The sequence below is a fragment of the Hemitrygon akajei genome, chromosome 13 (assembly GCF_048418815.1).
Source record: "Hemitrygon akajei chromosome 13, sHemAka1.3, whole genome shotgun sequence".
Classification (NCBI taxonomy): domain Eukaryota; kingdom Metazoa; phylum Chordata; class Chondrichthyes; order Myliobatiformes; family Dasyatidae; genus Hemitrygon; species Hemitrygon akajei.
In genome coordinates, this window is record NC_133136.1 from 49745661 (window position 1) to 49760554 (window position 14894).

The 14894-nt window shown below is 40.8% G+C and overlaps 2 protein-coding genes across 4 annotated transcripts in view; one reads left to right on the forward strand and one right to left on the reverse strand.

The window, feature by feature from the left end:
* Positions 1 to 7407, forward strand: part of mtmr7b (myotubularin related protein 7b) — a 112394-nt gene extending 104987 nt beyond the window's left edge. For both annotated transcript variants that reach the window (XM_073064586.1, XM_073064588.1), the window contains one exon: positions 5061 to 7407. In XM_073064586.1, coding sequence (XP_072920687.1) covers positions 5061 to 5420 — 360 coding nt within the window. In that variant the 3' untranslated portion in view covers positions 5421 to 7407. The remainder of the gene's footprint in view (positions 1 to 5060) is intronic.
* A 25-nt stretch (positions 7408 to 7432) lies between these two features.
* The window catches only part of vps37a (VPS37A subunit of ESCRT-I), a 34322-nt gene continuing 26860 nt past the window's right edge, over positions 7433 to 14894 (reverse strand). Inside the window, exons 10-12 of one of the 2 annotated variants that reach the window (XM_073064589.1) lie at positions 14651 to 14794; positions 9729 to 9806; positions 7433 to 7687 (exon numbers count right to left, since the gene is read on the reverse strand). In XM_073064589.1, coding sequence (XP_072920690.1) covers positions 9729 to 9806; positions 14651 to 14794 — 222 coding nt within the window. In that variant the 3' untranslated portion in view covers positions 7433 to 7687. Of the gene's footprint in view, positions 7688 to 9684; positions 9807 to 14650; positions 14795 to 14894 lie in introns of both variants that reach the window. The other variant, XM_073064590.1, reaches the window with a different exon arrangement.

The following is a 14894-nucleotide window of genomic DNA, read 5'->3' on the forward strand; positions in this document are numbered from 1 at the left end:
TGTTGGGGGGGGGAGGACAGCCTACCTGGGGGAAGTGACAGTGGCCGTGCCTCTGGCACAGAGTCTGGCCCTGTGGCTCAGAAGGGTAGGGAAAAGAAGAGGAAGGCAGTAGTAATAGGGGACTCTATAGTTAGGGGGTCAGACAGGCGATTCTGTGGACGCAGGAAAGAAACTCCGATGGTAGCTTGCCTCCCAGGTGCCAGGGTCCGGGATGTTTCTGGTCACATCCAAGATATCCTGCGGTGGGAGGGAGAACAGCCAGAGGTTGTGGTACATATTGGTACCAATGACAGGTAGGAAAAGGGAGGAGGTCCTGAAAGAAAACTACAGGGAGTTAAGAAGGAAGCTGAGAAGCAGGACCTCAAAGGTAGTAATCTCGGGATTACTGCCTGTGCCATATGACAGTGAGAATAGGAATAAAATGAGGTGGAGGATAAATGCGTGGCTGAGGGATTGGAGCAGGGGGCAGGGATTCAGATTTCTGGATCATTGGGACCTCTTTTGGGGCGGGTGTGACCTGTACAAAAAGGTCGGGTTGCACTTGAATCCCAGGGGGACCAATATCCTGGCAGGCAGGTTTGATAGAGCTGTTGGGGAGGGTTTAAACTAGTTTGGCAGGGGGGTGGGAATCAGAATGTGAGTGCAGGGATTAAGGTAGAAGGACAAGGGCATGATGCTAAGAGTTCTGAGTTGATGAGGAAGGACAGGCAGGGGACAGAACATAATTGTAGCCAGTTAAAGGGGTTGAAATGTGTCTATTTCAATGCTAGGAGTATTAGGAACAAGGAGGATGAACTTAGGGCATGAATTAGTACGTGGAACTACGATGTTGTGGCTGTTACTGAAACTTGGTTGGAGGAAGGGCAGGATTGGATGATGCAGGTCCCAGGGTTCAGGTGTTTTAAAAGGAATAGGATGGGAGGTAGAAAAGGGGGGGGGAGTGGCATTGCTGGTCAGGGATAGTATCACGGCTATAGAAAGGGAGGACGCTGCAGAGGGAGTGTCCACGGAGTCGGTCTGGGTGGAAGTCAGAAATAGGAAGGGATCAATCACTGTGCTGGGAGTAGTCTAAAGGCCCCCAAATAGCCCTCGGGACACCGAGGAGCAGATAAACAGGCAGATTTTAGAATGGTGCAGGAAATACAGGGTAGTAGTTATGGGTGATTTCAACTTCCCTCATATTGACTGGCACCTCCTGAGTGCAAGGGGGATAGATGGGGCTGAATTTGTCAGGTGTGTTCAAGAAGGATTCCTGACACAGTATGTGGACCGGCCAATGAGAGGAGAGGCCATACTGGATCTAATTCTGGGTAATGAACCTGGTCAGGTGACAGACCTCTTGGTGAGGGAGCATTTTGGTGAGAGTGACCACAACTCCCTTAGCTTCAGCATAGCTATGGAAAGGGATAAAATCAGACGAAATAGTAAAGTGCTTAACTGGGGAAGGGATGAGGCAGGAACTAGTGAGAGTAAATTGGAAACATGTTCAAAGGGGAAAGCACAGAAGTAATGTGGGAGAAGTTTAGGAACCATTTGAGCTGGGTTCAGGATAGGTTTGTCCCACTGAGGCAAGGAAAAAATGGTAGAAAAAAGGAACTGTGACTGACGAAACATGTGAGGCAACTCGTCAAGAGGAAAAAGGAAGCATATGTTAGATATAAGAAGCAGGAAGTAGGAGGGGCTTAAGAGAAATATAGGGTAGCCAGGAAGGAGCTAAAGAAAGGACTTAGGAGAGCTCGAAGGGGGCATGAGAAGGCCTTGGTATGTAGGATTAAGGAGAACCCCAAGGCATTCTATGCATATGTGAACAATAGGAGGATGACGAGAACAAAGGTGGGACCGCTAAAGGATAAAGAGGGCAACATGTGCCTGGAAGCGGAGGAGGTTGGGGAGGTCCTAAATGAATACTTTACCTCAGTATTCACAAGTGAAAAGGATCTTGATCAGGTTGAGGTTGAAATAGAGCAGGCCTGTGTGCTGGACAATGTGGAGATTAAGGAAGAAGAAGTGCTGGATCTTCTTAAAAACATTAAGATTGATAAATCCCCTCTGGCCGGATATGACACACTCCAGGTTGTTGTGGGAATTGAGAGAAGAGATTGCAGGAGATTAGCTATGATCTTTGAATCCTCTTTGGCTAAAGGGGAAGTGCTGGAGGACTGGAGAATGGCAAATATAGTTCCCTTGTTTAAAAAAGGTAATAGGGAGAAACCTGGGAACTATAGACCGGTGAGTCTTACGTTGGTGGTCTGCAAACTATTGGAAAGGATTCTTAAAGATAGGATCTACGAGCATTTGGAGAAGTACAGCCTACTCATGGATAGTCAACATGGCTTTGTGAAGGGAAGATCGTGCCTCACGAGCCTGATTGAGTTTTTTGAAAAGGTAACAAAAGAAATTGATGAGGGTAGGGCAGTGGATGTGGTCTACATGGACTTTAGCAAAGCATTTGACAAGGTCCCTTAAAGGAAGAAGGCAGAGGGTAGTTGTAGAAGGAGAGTATTCTGCCTGGAGGTCGGTGACTAGTGGAGTGCCGCAGGGATCTGTCCTGGGACCCCTACCTACTATTTGTGATTTTTATAAATGACCTGGATGTAGAGGTGGAAGGATGGGTGAGTAAGTTTGCGGATGACACAAAGATTGGAGGAGTTGTGGATGGAGCTGTAGGTTGTCGAAGGTTATAAAAGGATATAGACAGGCTGTAGAGTTGGGCAGAAAAATGGCAGATGGAGTTCAATCTGGACAAGTGTGAGGTAATGCATTTTGGAAGGACAAACCAGAAGACTGAGTACAGGATTAATGGTCAGTTACTTAAGAGTGTAGATGAACAAAGGGACCTTGGGGTTCAAATCCATACATCCCTCAAGGTCGCTGCACAGGTTGATAGGGTAGTTAAGAAGACCTATGGGATGCTGGGCTTCATTAACAGGGGGATTGAGTTCAAGAATAGAGGGGTCATGTTGCAACTCTACAAATCTCTGGTGAGACCGCACTTAGAGAGTATTGTGTTCAATTCTGGTCACCTCATTATTGGAAGGATGTGGAAGCTATGGGGAGGGTGCAGAGGAGATTTACCAGGATGTTGCCTGGTTTGGAGAACAAGTCATATGAAGCAAGATTAGCAGAGCTGGGACTTTTCTCTTTGGAGCGTAGAAGAATGAGAGGGGACTTGATAGAGGTCTACAAGATTATGAGAGGCATAGATAGGGTGGATAGTCAGTACCTGTTTCCCAGGGCACCAATAGCAAACACAAGAGGGCATATGTACAAAATTAAGTGAGTGAAGTTTAGGGGAGACATCAGGGGTAAGTTTTTTACACAGAGGGTTGTGAGTACCTGGAATGACTTGCCAGGGATGGTAGTGGAGGCTAAAACGTTAGGGGTATTTAAGAACCTCTTAGACAGGCACATGGATGAAAGAAAAATGGAGGGTTATGGAGTAGTGTGGGTTTAGTACTTTAAGGATTATATGGGTTGGCACAACATGGAGGGCTGAAGGGCTTGTACTGTGCTGTAGTGTTCTATGGTATCATCCTCCACGGCTTCCCCCATCTCCAAAGGGATCGTACCACTAAACTCATCTTTAGTCTCTCCCCCCCCCCCCCCCCCCCCATCCCCTTCACTCTTCGCAGGGATCGTTCCCTCCATGATTCACTTCTCTATTTGTCCCTCCTCACTAATCTCCCTCCCAGCACTTATCCCTGCAAGCTGCCCATTCACTTTCTCCCTCAGGGCCCCAAACAATCCTTCCAGGTGTAGCAATATTTCATCTGCAAATTTGCTGGGGTTGTTTATTGTGTCCGGTGCTCCCGACACGGCCTCCTCTACATTGGTGAGACTTGCCATAAATTGGGGGACTGCTTCGTCAAGCACCTCCACACCATCTGCCGAAAGTGGAACGATCCAGTGGCCAAATATTTTAAATCCGATTCCCATTCTGACATGGCCTTCTCTTGTGCTAAGATGAGGCCACTCTCAGGGTGAAGGAACAACACCTTATATTCCCCCTGGGTCGCTTCCAACCGGATCGCATGAATTTAGATTTCGCCTTCTAGTTAAAAAAAATTCCCTCCCCTCTTCTATTCCCCACTCTGGCCTTTTGCCTCTTCTTACCTGCCTATTATCACTTCTCCCTTGGTCCCCTCCTCCTTCCCCTTCTTACATGGTTCACTCTCCTCTCCTATCAGAATCCTCCTTCTCTAGCCATTACTTTTCCCACTGACATGGCTTCACCTGTCACCTTCTAACTAGCCTCCTTCTCCTCCCCTCACTTATTTATTCTGGCATCTTCCCCTCTTTCAGCCCTGAAGGGTCTCATTCCAAAACATCGACTGTTTATTCATTTCCAGAGATGCTGCCTGACCTACTGAGTTCCTCCAGCATTTTGTGAGCATTGCTTTGGATTTCCAGACTGACTTGTGTTTATGTCCCACTGTACCTTTTCCAAATTCCACTGCCTTCCTCTTCTGAAGGGGAAATACAATGCCATATCGGTGTACTTTCAAATCCCTGAATGGGAATAGTCATTGGCCTTCCCTTCCCAAGTACAGCTTGCAATTGGCTGTACCATCTAACTGTAACATCTTTGAAAGATTTACTTCTATTGAACAATATCAAGGGAGCAACGGTTTAGTACTTTTAATGTAGTTAAGACTCCCAAACTAAAGCACAAGTAGAAAGTGAATGACAGAAGGTACCATGGAACCAGGAAGGATGTCCCACAGCTGCTCAGTAGAATAGGATAATAGGATAAATGTGCTCAATCTTGACACAGTACAGATAATGCTTTTTATATTGAAAATTAGGGTAAACATCTTAATGGGGATTGGTTCATGGGTAAAAGTAGAGAAAGTTTTAAAAAAACATTTGGTAAATATCAGTACAATTATTTGGCAATTACTCATAAAACCAATGGAAAAATGGGGTATGCTCCTACAAGATTTACTTAAGATGCTGTAAAATTGTTCTTAGTACGATTATAATTCCTGTGCTTCAATTTGAATAGCAGCTTAGTATTAAGTACCATCTTTTTTGACATGCAACTTTGATTATTTTAACAGAAATTACAACTTCAAGATAAATCCCATCTGAAGAACAGAAGTGAGGAAACCAAGCAATCACAGAAGATGGAAATTTCGGTCTCTGATCAACATATAGCCAACACCCCTCAGGATTATATTGACAATGGCAGACCATTCACTTCTTGTAGCCCTTCACAAGGACATGAAGATTCAGAATCTATGATCCTAACACATAGCATGAAGCATTCAGACACTGATCTTTCTGCTAACAGTGACCAGGAGTCGGGTGTCGCTGACTTGAACTGCAGATCACCAAGTGGAGGAGACTTACTCTCTAGTGAAGAGAGCAGCAAAAACCTGTCAGAGTACCCTGAGGATGTTGCCTTTGCTGTTGCCTGAGATCCTAGTACAATTTGATTTAAAAAAAAGACAGTTTGCAAAGAGAAGGTGTAATATATCATGTGCCACTACATAGTATAAGGCACTTGTAGATTTTTAGGGGTCATTTATAGCTTCTAATCCCATCTTGTCTCAAAGCAAGTCGTGAACCAGTTATTTTTGGTTGGAAGGAACAGAGAGCCCAGGCTGATTTTATTTTTCTCTCTCCAAATTTATTTATTCTTCCAGCTTCTATTTTATAAAGAGGGGAAATTGTTACATTTACTTCATGGCCAAGGTCTACGCAAGCCGTAAAGGTATGATCATTTAAAAAAAAACTTCTGCCATGACTAAGATTCTCAGTGGAGACACGAGTCTGCAGATGCTGGAATATGGAGCACAAAATAACGTGCTGGAGGAACTCAGTGGGTGAAGTGGCATCTGTGGCTGGGGTGAGGGGAAGGAATGTATTGTGATGCAGGGTTTCAACCCGAAATGTCAATAATCCCTCCCCATCACCTATACTGCTCTATTCACAGAGTTAATCCAGTAATATGTTATGATTCTATGTATTTCTTTTGCCAAGTTGTTCTGGTAAGGTCAATAACGGAAGCCAAAGCATTTTCTTTGAGATCAGTTAAGCAGCAGAAGGCATGGCCTACCTGCTCAACTAAATCTATAAACCATAGAACTTGTCCAGCATATGACTAATTTGTTTTGGATCTCAACAGTTCTAAAGCTGTAAATGAAATCACTAAAGAGAATTGGTAGCTGACAAATTTTATTGAATGGTCTCCTTGCTGGCAAGGAAATAAAAACTTAAAACCAAATAACTTATGTTTTTACTTTAATTAGGTAGAAATTCTCCAATTATAACAGAACCAACAAAATCAATTGAATATTTTTCTAGATTTTGTGTAACTATAGTCACAGAAGGAATCAAATGAAAGAATTAATTTATTGTAATCAGAGCTATAATTTTTTAGCTATTATGTTTGTGTACAATTAAAATCTTTGTTTCTTTATTGCACATTTTATTTTATTTTCCACAAAACTGGATTTATTAGAAATTGCAAAGTAACATTTTAAAGATTTAGGTAAATTTACAAAATGTAGTCAGTGCTAAATGACCCAAAATATTGAAGTCCTCCTTTCCAGGATAACCAGGTCATTACCTAGTTGATTTAGTAGATGAGTCACAATTGAAAGGCATAGTCTAGTAAAGAAAGTCTGGTATTTTCTTTCGCTGTTTCAATATTTAGTTGATGTCGGTCATTTTGACCTTACCATCTCCAACCTCTTACTCTCTTTGGACAAAAGATAGGCTTTAAAAGACTAACCCATTATGGATGCAAGATAGCCACCACTTTTTTCATGAATAAAGTTACTTTCCAGCCAAGTTTCACGATCAAATTAAAACATTATTAACTTATTGAATCAATAGACATTAGTATTTTAGTATTGCTCACAGCAGATTTTTTTCCAAAAGTGCAGAACATACCAGTACACTCACTTTCAGTGTCAAGCCGTTTGTCTACTTTTTCTATCTGCTACTTTTGAATCACGCACCATGAACCCACACAGAAATCTCAGCATGAATTAAGATTTGTTCTAGTGTTGGGATCTTATTCCTTAAAATAATATCAAATATTTATGATTTCAGACAATCCTGCTGCATTTGCTTTCTGTAAATAAAATGTTTAATGTTATTGTAAAATACTATGATATGCTTAATGTACTGAGTAATACAAAAGTGAAGTATATAATAAATTATGGCATTTCCATCCTTAATGTAAAAATAAATCCTTATGTAGGCAGTCTTACTTTGTAACAGAATTGAAACAATGAGAGATTCCTCTTTAGAAATTCTGAACTAAATTGTATAGATTACAACTGTTTGAAGGATATGACTGAATTCATGTGTAGGTATGGAATGCCACATCAATACTGAATTTCCAAATTGAAAACTTCACCTTAATAAACTTCACCAGTGAAAACTGTGCAAATATTTCATTAGTAAAGCAGCCATATGGTTATTATATACAATATTAAATATTTAATTCAAAAACTCAATCTACATATACAAATTTAACAGAAATAGAATATTGAAACTGAAAATATGAACAAATTTAGGTAATTTAGAAGCACAATTTAATACTGGAAATTGTAAATTTACAAATAATTTCAAAAGATTGTTAAATACATTTTCATGCAATTAATTTTAACTTGGTAGGTTCAACATGTGCCATCTTGCCCAGCGCAGGAATCGCAGTGTGTCAATTATAAAGCTGTAGAGAGAGGAATAAAACCCATTGGCAATGGCAGCACTGTCCAAGAGGTACAAATTTAATTCTTCAATGATCACAAACATACATAATTTTAAAGTTATTGTTCCTAATGTGGCGTGTGGCCAAGTGGTTAAGGCATTGGACTAGAGATCTGAAGGTCGTGGGTTTGAGCCCCAGTCGAGGCAGCGTGTTGTGTCCTAGGCGCTTAACCACACATTGCTCCAGTCCACCCAGCTGAAAATGGGTATTGGCAAAATGCTGGGGTTAACCTCGCGATAGAGTGGCGTCCTATCTGGGGGGGGGGGGGGGGGGGGGGAGAAAGAGTCCTGGCCTGATGAGCCTATAAGGCTCGGGACAAACTTTAACTAACTTAACTATTGTTCCTAATAGGTAAGGGAGAAAATATGTAAAGGACACCGGACCAGAAGCTACATAATGTAGCAATCTAATAGTTTAATTATTTAATTGTAAACAAATTAGTAGATTCATTATTTTATGCATCTCATTTCATATTATCTTCAGAACAGTCAACAGTTTATGGTGAGTGAAACTTAATTGAAGTGCAGATATACAGTAAAATGCCTTGTTTGCTTTAACAATCACATAACCCAAGGATGTATGCAGGATACTGGACGATGCTTGAAGAGACTAGTTGGAAGGTGTAGTTGTGTACTCCCTTGTACTCTTCCCTCATTTTTATTCTTTGTCCTACAAAGAGGTCTAGATATTTAAAAAAAAACCCCAGGGCTTTTATTATCCAAGTGGAACAAAAAAAACTGAATAAATGCTTTTAAATGTCATAGGAGGATGTGCCAAAATATATTTGGAATAATCCCTTGCTGAAATTTACCAGCAGGTATCTGCAAATGTGCTCTTCCTAAAAAGAGGGCATACTACAACCTTTCAGAGTGCTCTAGAGACCAACCTTCACAGAAGTGGATGACTCCGTGTGGCACGTTCCTCTTGCCGATCTAGATTAGTATGTATTTGGCCTAATGAGATTTTGCTGGAGCAATTCAGGAATATGAGTATATTCTGCAGTTCAAAGCAGCAATCAGTGTTATACCGATATGCTGTGCAGAAAGGATGCACGAGGGCTGATGATGGCCCAGGTTCGCAAATGCTGGTAGCAGAGGTCTGTGCAAGTCCGGTGTTTGATAACCCAGTGGTCAGTGAGGTCAAGAGGTTGAAGTCAGAAGGGGTTTGTTTTGTTGAATGTTGTATGCATGCTGTATTGGCATTGCAATGTGTGGCCTGTCCCTAGCACATCCTTGGGTTGTGTTGATTATTAATGCAAACAACGCATTTCACTGTATGTTTCGATGACGTGATAAATGTGAGTGCTGGATGCCAGATACCTGTGCTGGTGAACTCTTCACAAAGCCTAATAAATGGGAAAGTCTGCATTTTCAGTTTGGCTAAAACTGCTAAACCCACGTTAGACCATCCAGTACAAGTTCAGAGGGGTACTTGGGCAACTGAAGATTTTAGTGAGTTAACTAAAGAGTTTGTATGTCATAGTATTAATAATTTTGTTTTAAAAAATGTTAGACAGGTTGTGATTATTCTCTGAATGCTTATGAATATCCAAGCTATTCACAAGCATTCATAACAGCTTTGGCAACTGATAAACTCAGGGCAGAGTTTCACAGGTGTCCAGTCTTGAAGGCTGAGGGCTGCACAGGCAGATAAATGCTACTGCAGGGGGCAGGGAATTAAATAATTTGAAGTCTTATGGGCTATATCCATTTAACTCAATTCTGTACAATACAGACTAGTGAGGCACTATGTAGTGCCATACTATGATGTTTAATATACAGAATAACTTTAGGCTAATCTTTGGTTTTTATAGGTATTTTAGTAGAAGCATCATTTACTGTTGTTTTTCCTTTATGCTGTATATTGATTTATATTAATTTATAGTTTGAATACATCAAGTAGCATGTGATATGATCAAATACAGCAACAGTTCTCCATTCAGAAACAGTCTGAATTACCTTAATGAACTTGTAAAACAGTTTTTCTCCTTTAAAATCCTCACCTATAGTGTGTGAAATTGCCCACGTTGTGTCATCAAATGCTGAAGCTTCTCTTCTTTAGCTCGCCGGCAATGACAAAGCTGAAGCAACAAAAACAATTTTATAATATGTGAAAGTGGTTAATTTATAAAAGCATCCACATTCATGCAAGGCATTCTCAGAATAAACTAATCTTATGCAAGAATTGGTATATTAAACGGGGACCAGAATGCAATTCTACATTGCAATATTCAAATACTGTAAAAATGCAAATCCCAATAGTTTGGCATTTGGCCTACCATTAATGTTTCTCTGTTATCTTACACTCAGTGAGGCCCCGGTTTCCACACTCCCTTCTTAAAGTCTTAATTGTGCTGGATTATTACATTAGATGGCGTCCCTTCACCCTATATGTCAGACCTTCTATCGATGTCTTTCCACACCCACCCTACTAAACTGCTATCTAATGTCCTTTCTGCCAGTTTAAAATATAAAATATTCTTTCTCTCCAGCCACTTCCAATGCAGCTAATTTCCTGATGCCTTTTGAGACACAATTTATACAAAACTGTGGCCAAGTATGGGCAGAAGGTTGATACTAATGGATACGGTGGGATACTTTCACCAAATCTACCATGGTTTTGCACATCTGTCTTCAGTCCTCCATGTCTGAAAATCCTGGAGAACTCCCCATGCCTCTACCACTTCAGCTCTGTAGGCCTTGATCCTGGGAATTTTATTCTCAAACTTCTCTCGCTTCTTTTAAACCATCCTTATGTGGCTGAGTATCAAATTGTGTTGAATAAAACTCCTGTGAAACATCTTGGAATGTTTCCTGTTAAGTCGCACTATATAACACAAGTGCTTTTAAATTTTTTAAATAAAACAAAAGTCTTAGGACAGCACTATTTAATTAAATCAGCTGCTGAAGAACTGATCATTCTGATAGAAAAAGTTTGGCTAGCAAAATAATAAGTTGATCAGAAAAATGCTAGGATGAAAACCCACAGGATTTTCAATTTTCATGTGAATTAATTTGCATTTCAAAAACAACATATCCAAGTAATAAAGCAATCTATATACACTGTAAAACAATTTAACATGCTTTCATTATAATGAAAGAAACAATAGGGAACACTACTTTAGAGAAAACATTGTACTAGGTTTTTCTGAAAGAGCACAAGAAACACAAAGGTGTTCAGGGTGAAGAGTTCATTAAAAGGACAGATGAGCCAGGTTGGGGTTGCTTCAGTTTGATTTAATTGGGGCATATGAAATGAAAAACATGAAGTACCCACTTCACATAGCAGAGAAATAAATAACTAGTATGCAGATATTTAAATTAATCAGAAAATAGATGAGAAGAAATTTCTGGAGGAAAGTTATTTCATTCAACAGACCGATGGAGTCTGAAACACACGGTAGACAGGGTGGTGATGGCAGAATCCTTCAGCATATTCAAAATATGAACTGAAAGGCTGGAATCCACAGGGTCTGCAAACTGGATTTCAGAACTAAACCTATGCCCATTTTCAGGACTCCGCCTGTGCCTCTAGTTTCCATGACCCTAAAAGCAGATTGTGGGTACAAGGAAAATTCTATGATTCTTTCTTATAAGAAACTTGATTGATGATCTCTGTGTTAAATAATCACACTTTGTAAAATGTTTAAAACTTCTCACAGTTGTCACGTTGTCTTTCTCATTCCACACCCACTTCCAATACCTAGTACGTGTTACTGGTTCCAATTCAAAACCTTACTTGTTTAAGTGTAAAATGAATAATCTCACAGGATCTGTCTTTCCTGCTCCTCCACTTTGGAACATCACAGCACAGAGCAATACATAAAAAATACTATAATTACAATAAGAATATAATGTAAATAATAGAATTAAACAGTTAAAAGAAAGCAAGATAGTGAGGTAATGTTCGTGGGTTTATGGACCATTTAGAAATCTGGATGACCCAGGAGGAAGAGCTGTTTCTAAAACATTGATTGTGCATCTTCAGGCTCACGTACCTCTGCACTGATGGCAGCAAGGAGAAAAGGGCACATCCTGGATGGTGAAGGTCCTTCATGATGGAGCTGGCTGAGTTTTCAAACCTTTTCAGCTTTTTCTGATCCTGTGTATTGGTGCCTCCATACCAGACAAGTGACACCACCAGCCAGAATGCTGTCCACACTACATCTGTAGAAACTTGCTAATCTTTGGTGACAAACCAAATCTCCTCAAACTCCTAATGAAATATAGCCTCTGCCATGCCTTTGTAATCTCAATATGTTTGGCCCAGGGTAGATCCTCAGAGATGTTGACACACAGAAACTTGAAGCTGTTCACCGTTTTCACTGCTGACCTCTCGATGAGAACTGTGTGATTTCCCAATTTCTCCTTCCTAAAGTACACAATCATACTGATGTTGCTTTATTGCAACACCACTTAACCAGTTGATCTATCTCACCCCTGTATGCCACCTCGTCACTATCTGAGATTTTGCCAACAGCAGTCATGTTATCAGCGCATTTATAGATGCTATTTGAGTTGTGCTTACCCACAACCAGGAGTGTAGAGAGATTAGAGCAGTGGGCTAAGTATGCATCCTCGAGGTGTGCTTGTGTTGACTGTCAATAAAGAGATGTTATCTCTGATCCACTCTGACTGTGGTCTCCTGATTAGGAAGTCATGGATCCAGTCACAGAGGGAGGTACAGAGGCCTGACTTTGAAAGCTTGTCGATTATTATTGAGGGGGTGGGGTGATGGAGTGGAATGCTGAACCGTAATCAATAAACAACAACCTGAAGTATTACCGTTTTCCAGGTGGTCCAAGGCTGAATGGACAGCCAGGGAGATTTCAACTGTTGCAATCCTATTGTGGTCAGAGGCAAACTGCATAGGTCCAGCTTCTTTTTCAGGCAGCAGCAGTTAATTCTAGCCATGAACAACCTCTCAAAGCACTTCATCACAGTAGGTGTGAGTGCTACTGGCTGATCTTGTGCAAACACTTAAAGAATGATCTGGGATGAGTACTTCATATTCAAAACAGTTTCGTATTTTAATGGCAACTAGTCATTTTTCTATTTGAAGCTTGTGATTTGAATTACAGATGTAATAATTGCTGCAAACATTAATTTAAGATTACTGTTGGAAAGTAATCTAAATAGGTAATTCTCGGGCTCAAACACAAACTAGTTACTCTTATAGAGTCATCGAGAAGTATAGCAATGAAATGGGCCCTTTGGTCCATCTAGTCCATGCCAAAAACATTTAAACTGCATACTCCCATTGACCTGCAGCAGGACCACAGCCCTCCGTACCCCTACCATCCATGCAATGATCCAAACTTCTCATGACCCTTTGAGTAAAGAAGTTTCCCCTCATGTTCTCCTTAAACTTTTCACTTTTTACCCTTACCCCATGACCTGTGGTTGTAGTCCCACCCAACCTCAGTGAAAAGAGCCTGCTTGCATTTACCCTATCTATAATCCCTCATAATTTTGCATGCCTCTATCAAACCTCCTCTCAATGTTCTATGTTCTAAGGAATAAAATCCAAACCTATTCAATCTTTCCTTATCACTCAGACCCAGCAACATTCTTGTACATTTTCTCTGCACTCCTTCAACCTTGTTTACATCTTTCCTGTAGGTAGGTGACCAAAACTGCACATAACACTCCAAATTAGGCCTCACCAATGTCTTATACAACTTCAACATAACATCATATATGAAGGTCAACGTGCAAAAAGCTTTCTTTCCAACCCTATCTACCTGAGACACTACTTTCAATGAATTATGGACCTGTGTGCCCAGATCCCCCTGTTCTATCACACTCCTCAGCACCTTACCGTTCACTATGTAAGACCTACCCTGGTTGATTCTACACTTGTCTGCATTAAGTTCCTTCTGCCATTTTTCAGCCCATTTCCCCAGCTGATCCAAATCGGTCTGGAAGCCATGATAGCCTTCCTTGCAGTCCACAACACCTCCAATCTCGGTGTCATCCACAAATATGCCGATCTGGTTAACCACATTATCCTCCAGATCATCGATACAGATGACCAACAACAATGGACCTAGCACTGATCCCTGCGGCACACCACCAGTCACAAGCCTCCAGTCAGAGAAACAAACCATCTACTACCACTTTCTGGCTTCTTCCACAAAGCTGGCGTCTAGTTCAATTTACTACCTCATCTTGAATGCCGAACGACTGAAGCTTCTTGACCAATCTCCTGTGTAGGACCTTTTCAAATCTTTGCTAGGGCCCTGGTAATTTCTGCATTTGCTTCCGTAGGGTCCAAGGGAACACCTTGTTAGGCCTGGGGATTTATCTCCCCTGATTTGCATCAGCATAGCAAACTCCTCCTTTGTAATCTGTACAGGGTCCATTAAGTTGATGCCGCTTTGCCTCACTTCTATACTCGTGTCCATCTCCCCAGTAAATACAGATGCAAGAAAATGTATTTAAGATCTTCCCCCATCTGTTTTGGCTCCACTCTTGCTGTTGGAATCTTCGCAATAAATGACTAGTGTTCTTTCCACTTGTGTCTACTTTATAAAACACTATTTAGTTGTGATTTGATTCTGTACATACATTACTAGTACATGCATGCTACTCTTGACAGAAGTATTTCATTGCTATGTTTAGAAGCTTCTCCATATTACTAAGCTGCGATGAGCAAGGCTTTCCAAAATTGTGTGAACCTTAACAGCTTTAATACAAATTTGCATACATGACTGTGTTAGAAATCTCATTTCGCATTAATGGCATCAGAAGTGAGGGGCAGTAAAAGTATGCAATTCCAAAGAGTTTGTCATTTATTTCCTTATGAAATGGGAGAACACAGGAGATAAACACATTTACCAAACACTGAAAAAAATACTTTTCAAATCAAAGAGTTGCTAAAATCTGATCAAGAAAATCATAGAGAACATATTTTGCTACATACTGTTCTTTTTTCCATGAAGCTGCTGAGAAAATCATCTATTTCAACCTTGCCCTCAAGGAATTCCTCAGCAATCACTTCCGATTCCTCTTCTGCCTGATGAGCTGCAACTTTCAACCTGGCTTGCAGGGCACTTAAGCTGCAACTCTAGAGCAATATAAAATGGCAATTAAAAACATACCTTTACTCCAAAGCTGCTGGTTGATCAGTATGACCTTTATAAAATTCTTTGATAGTTCAATTCTGG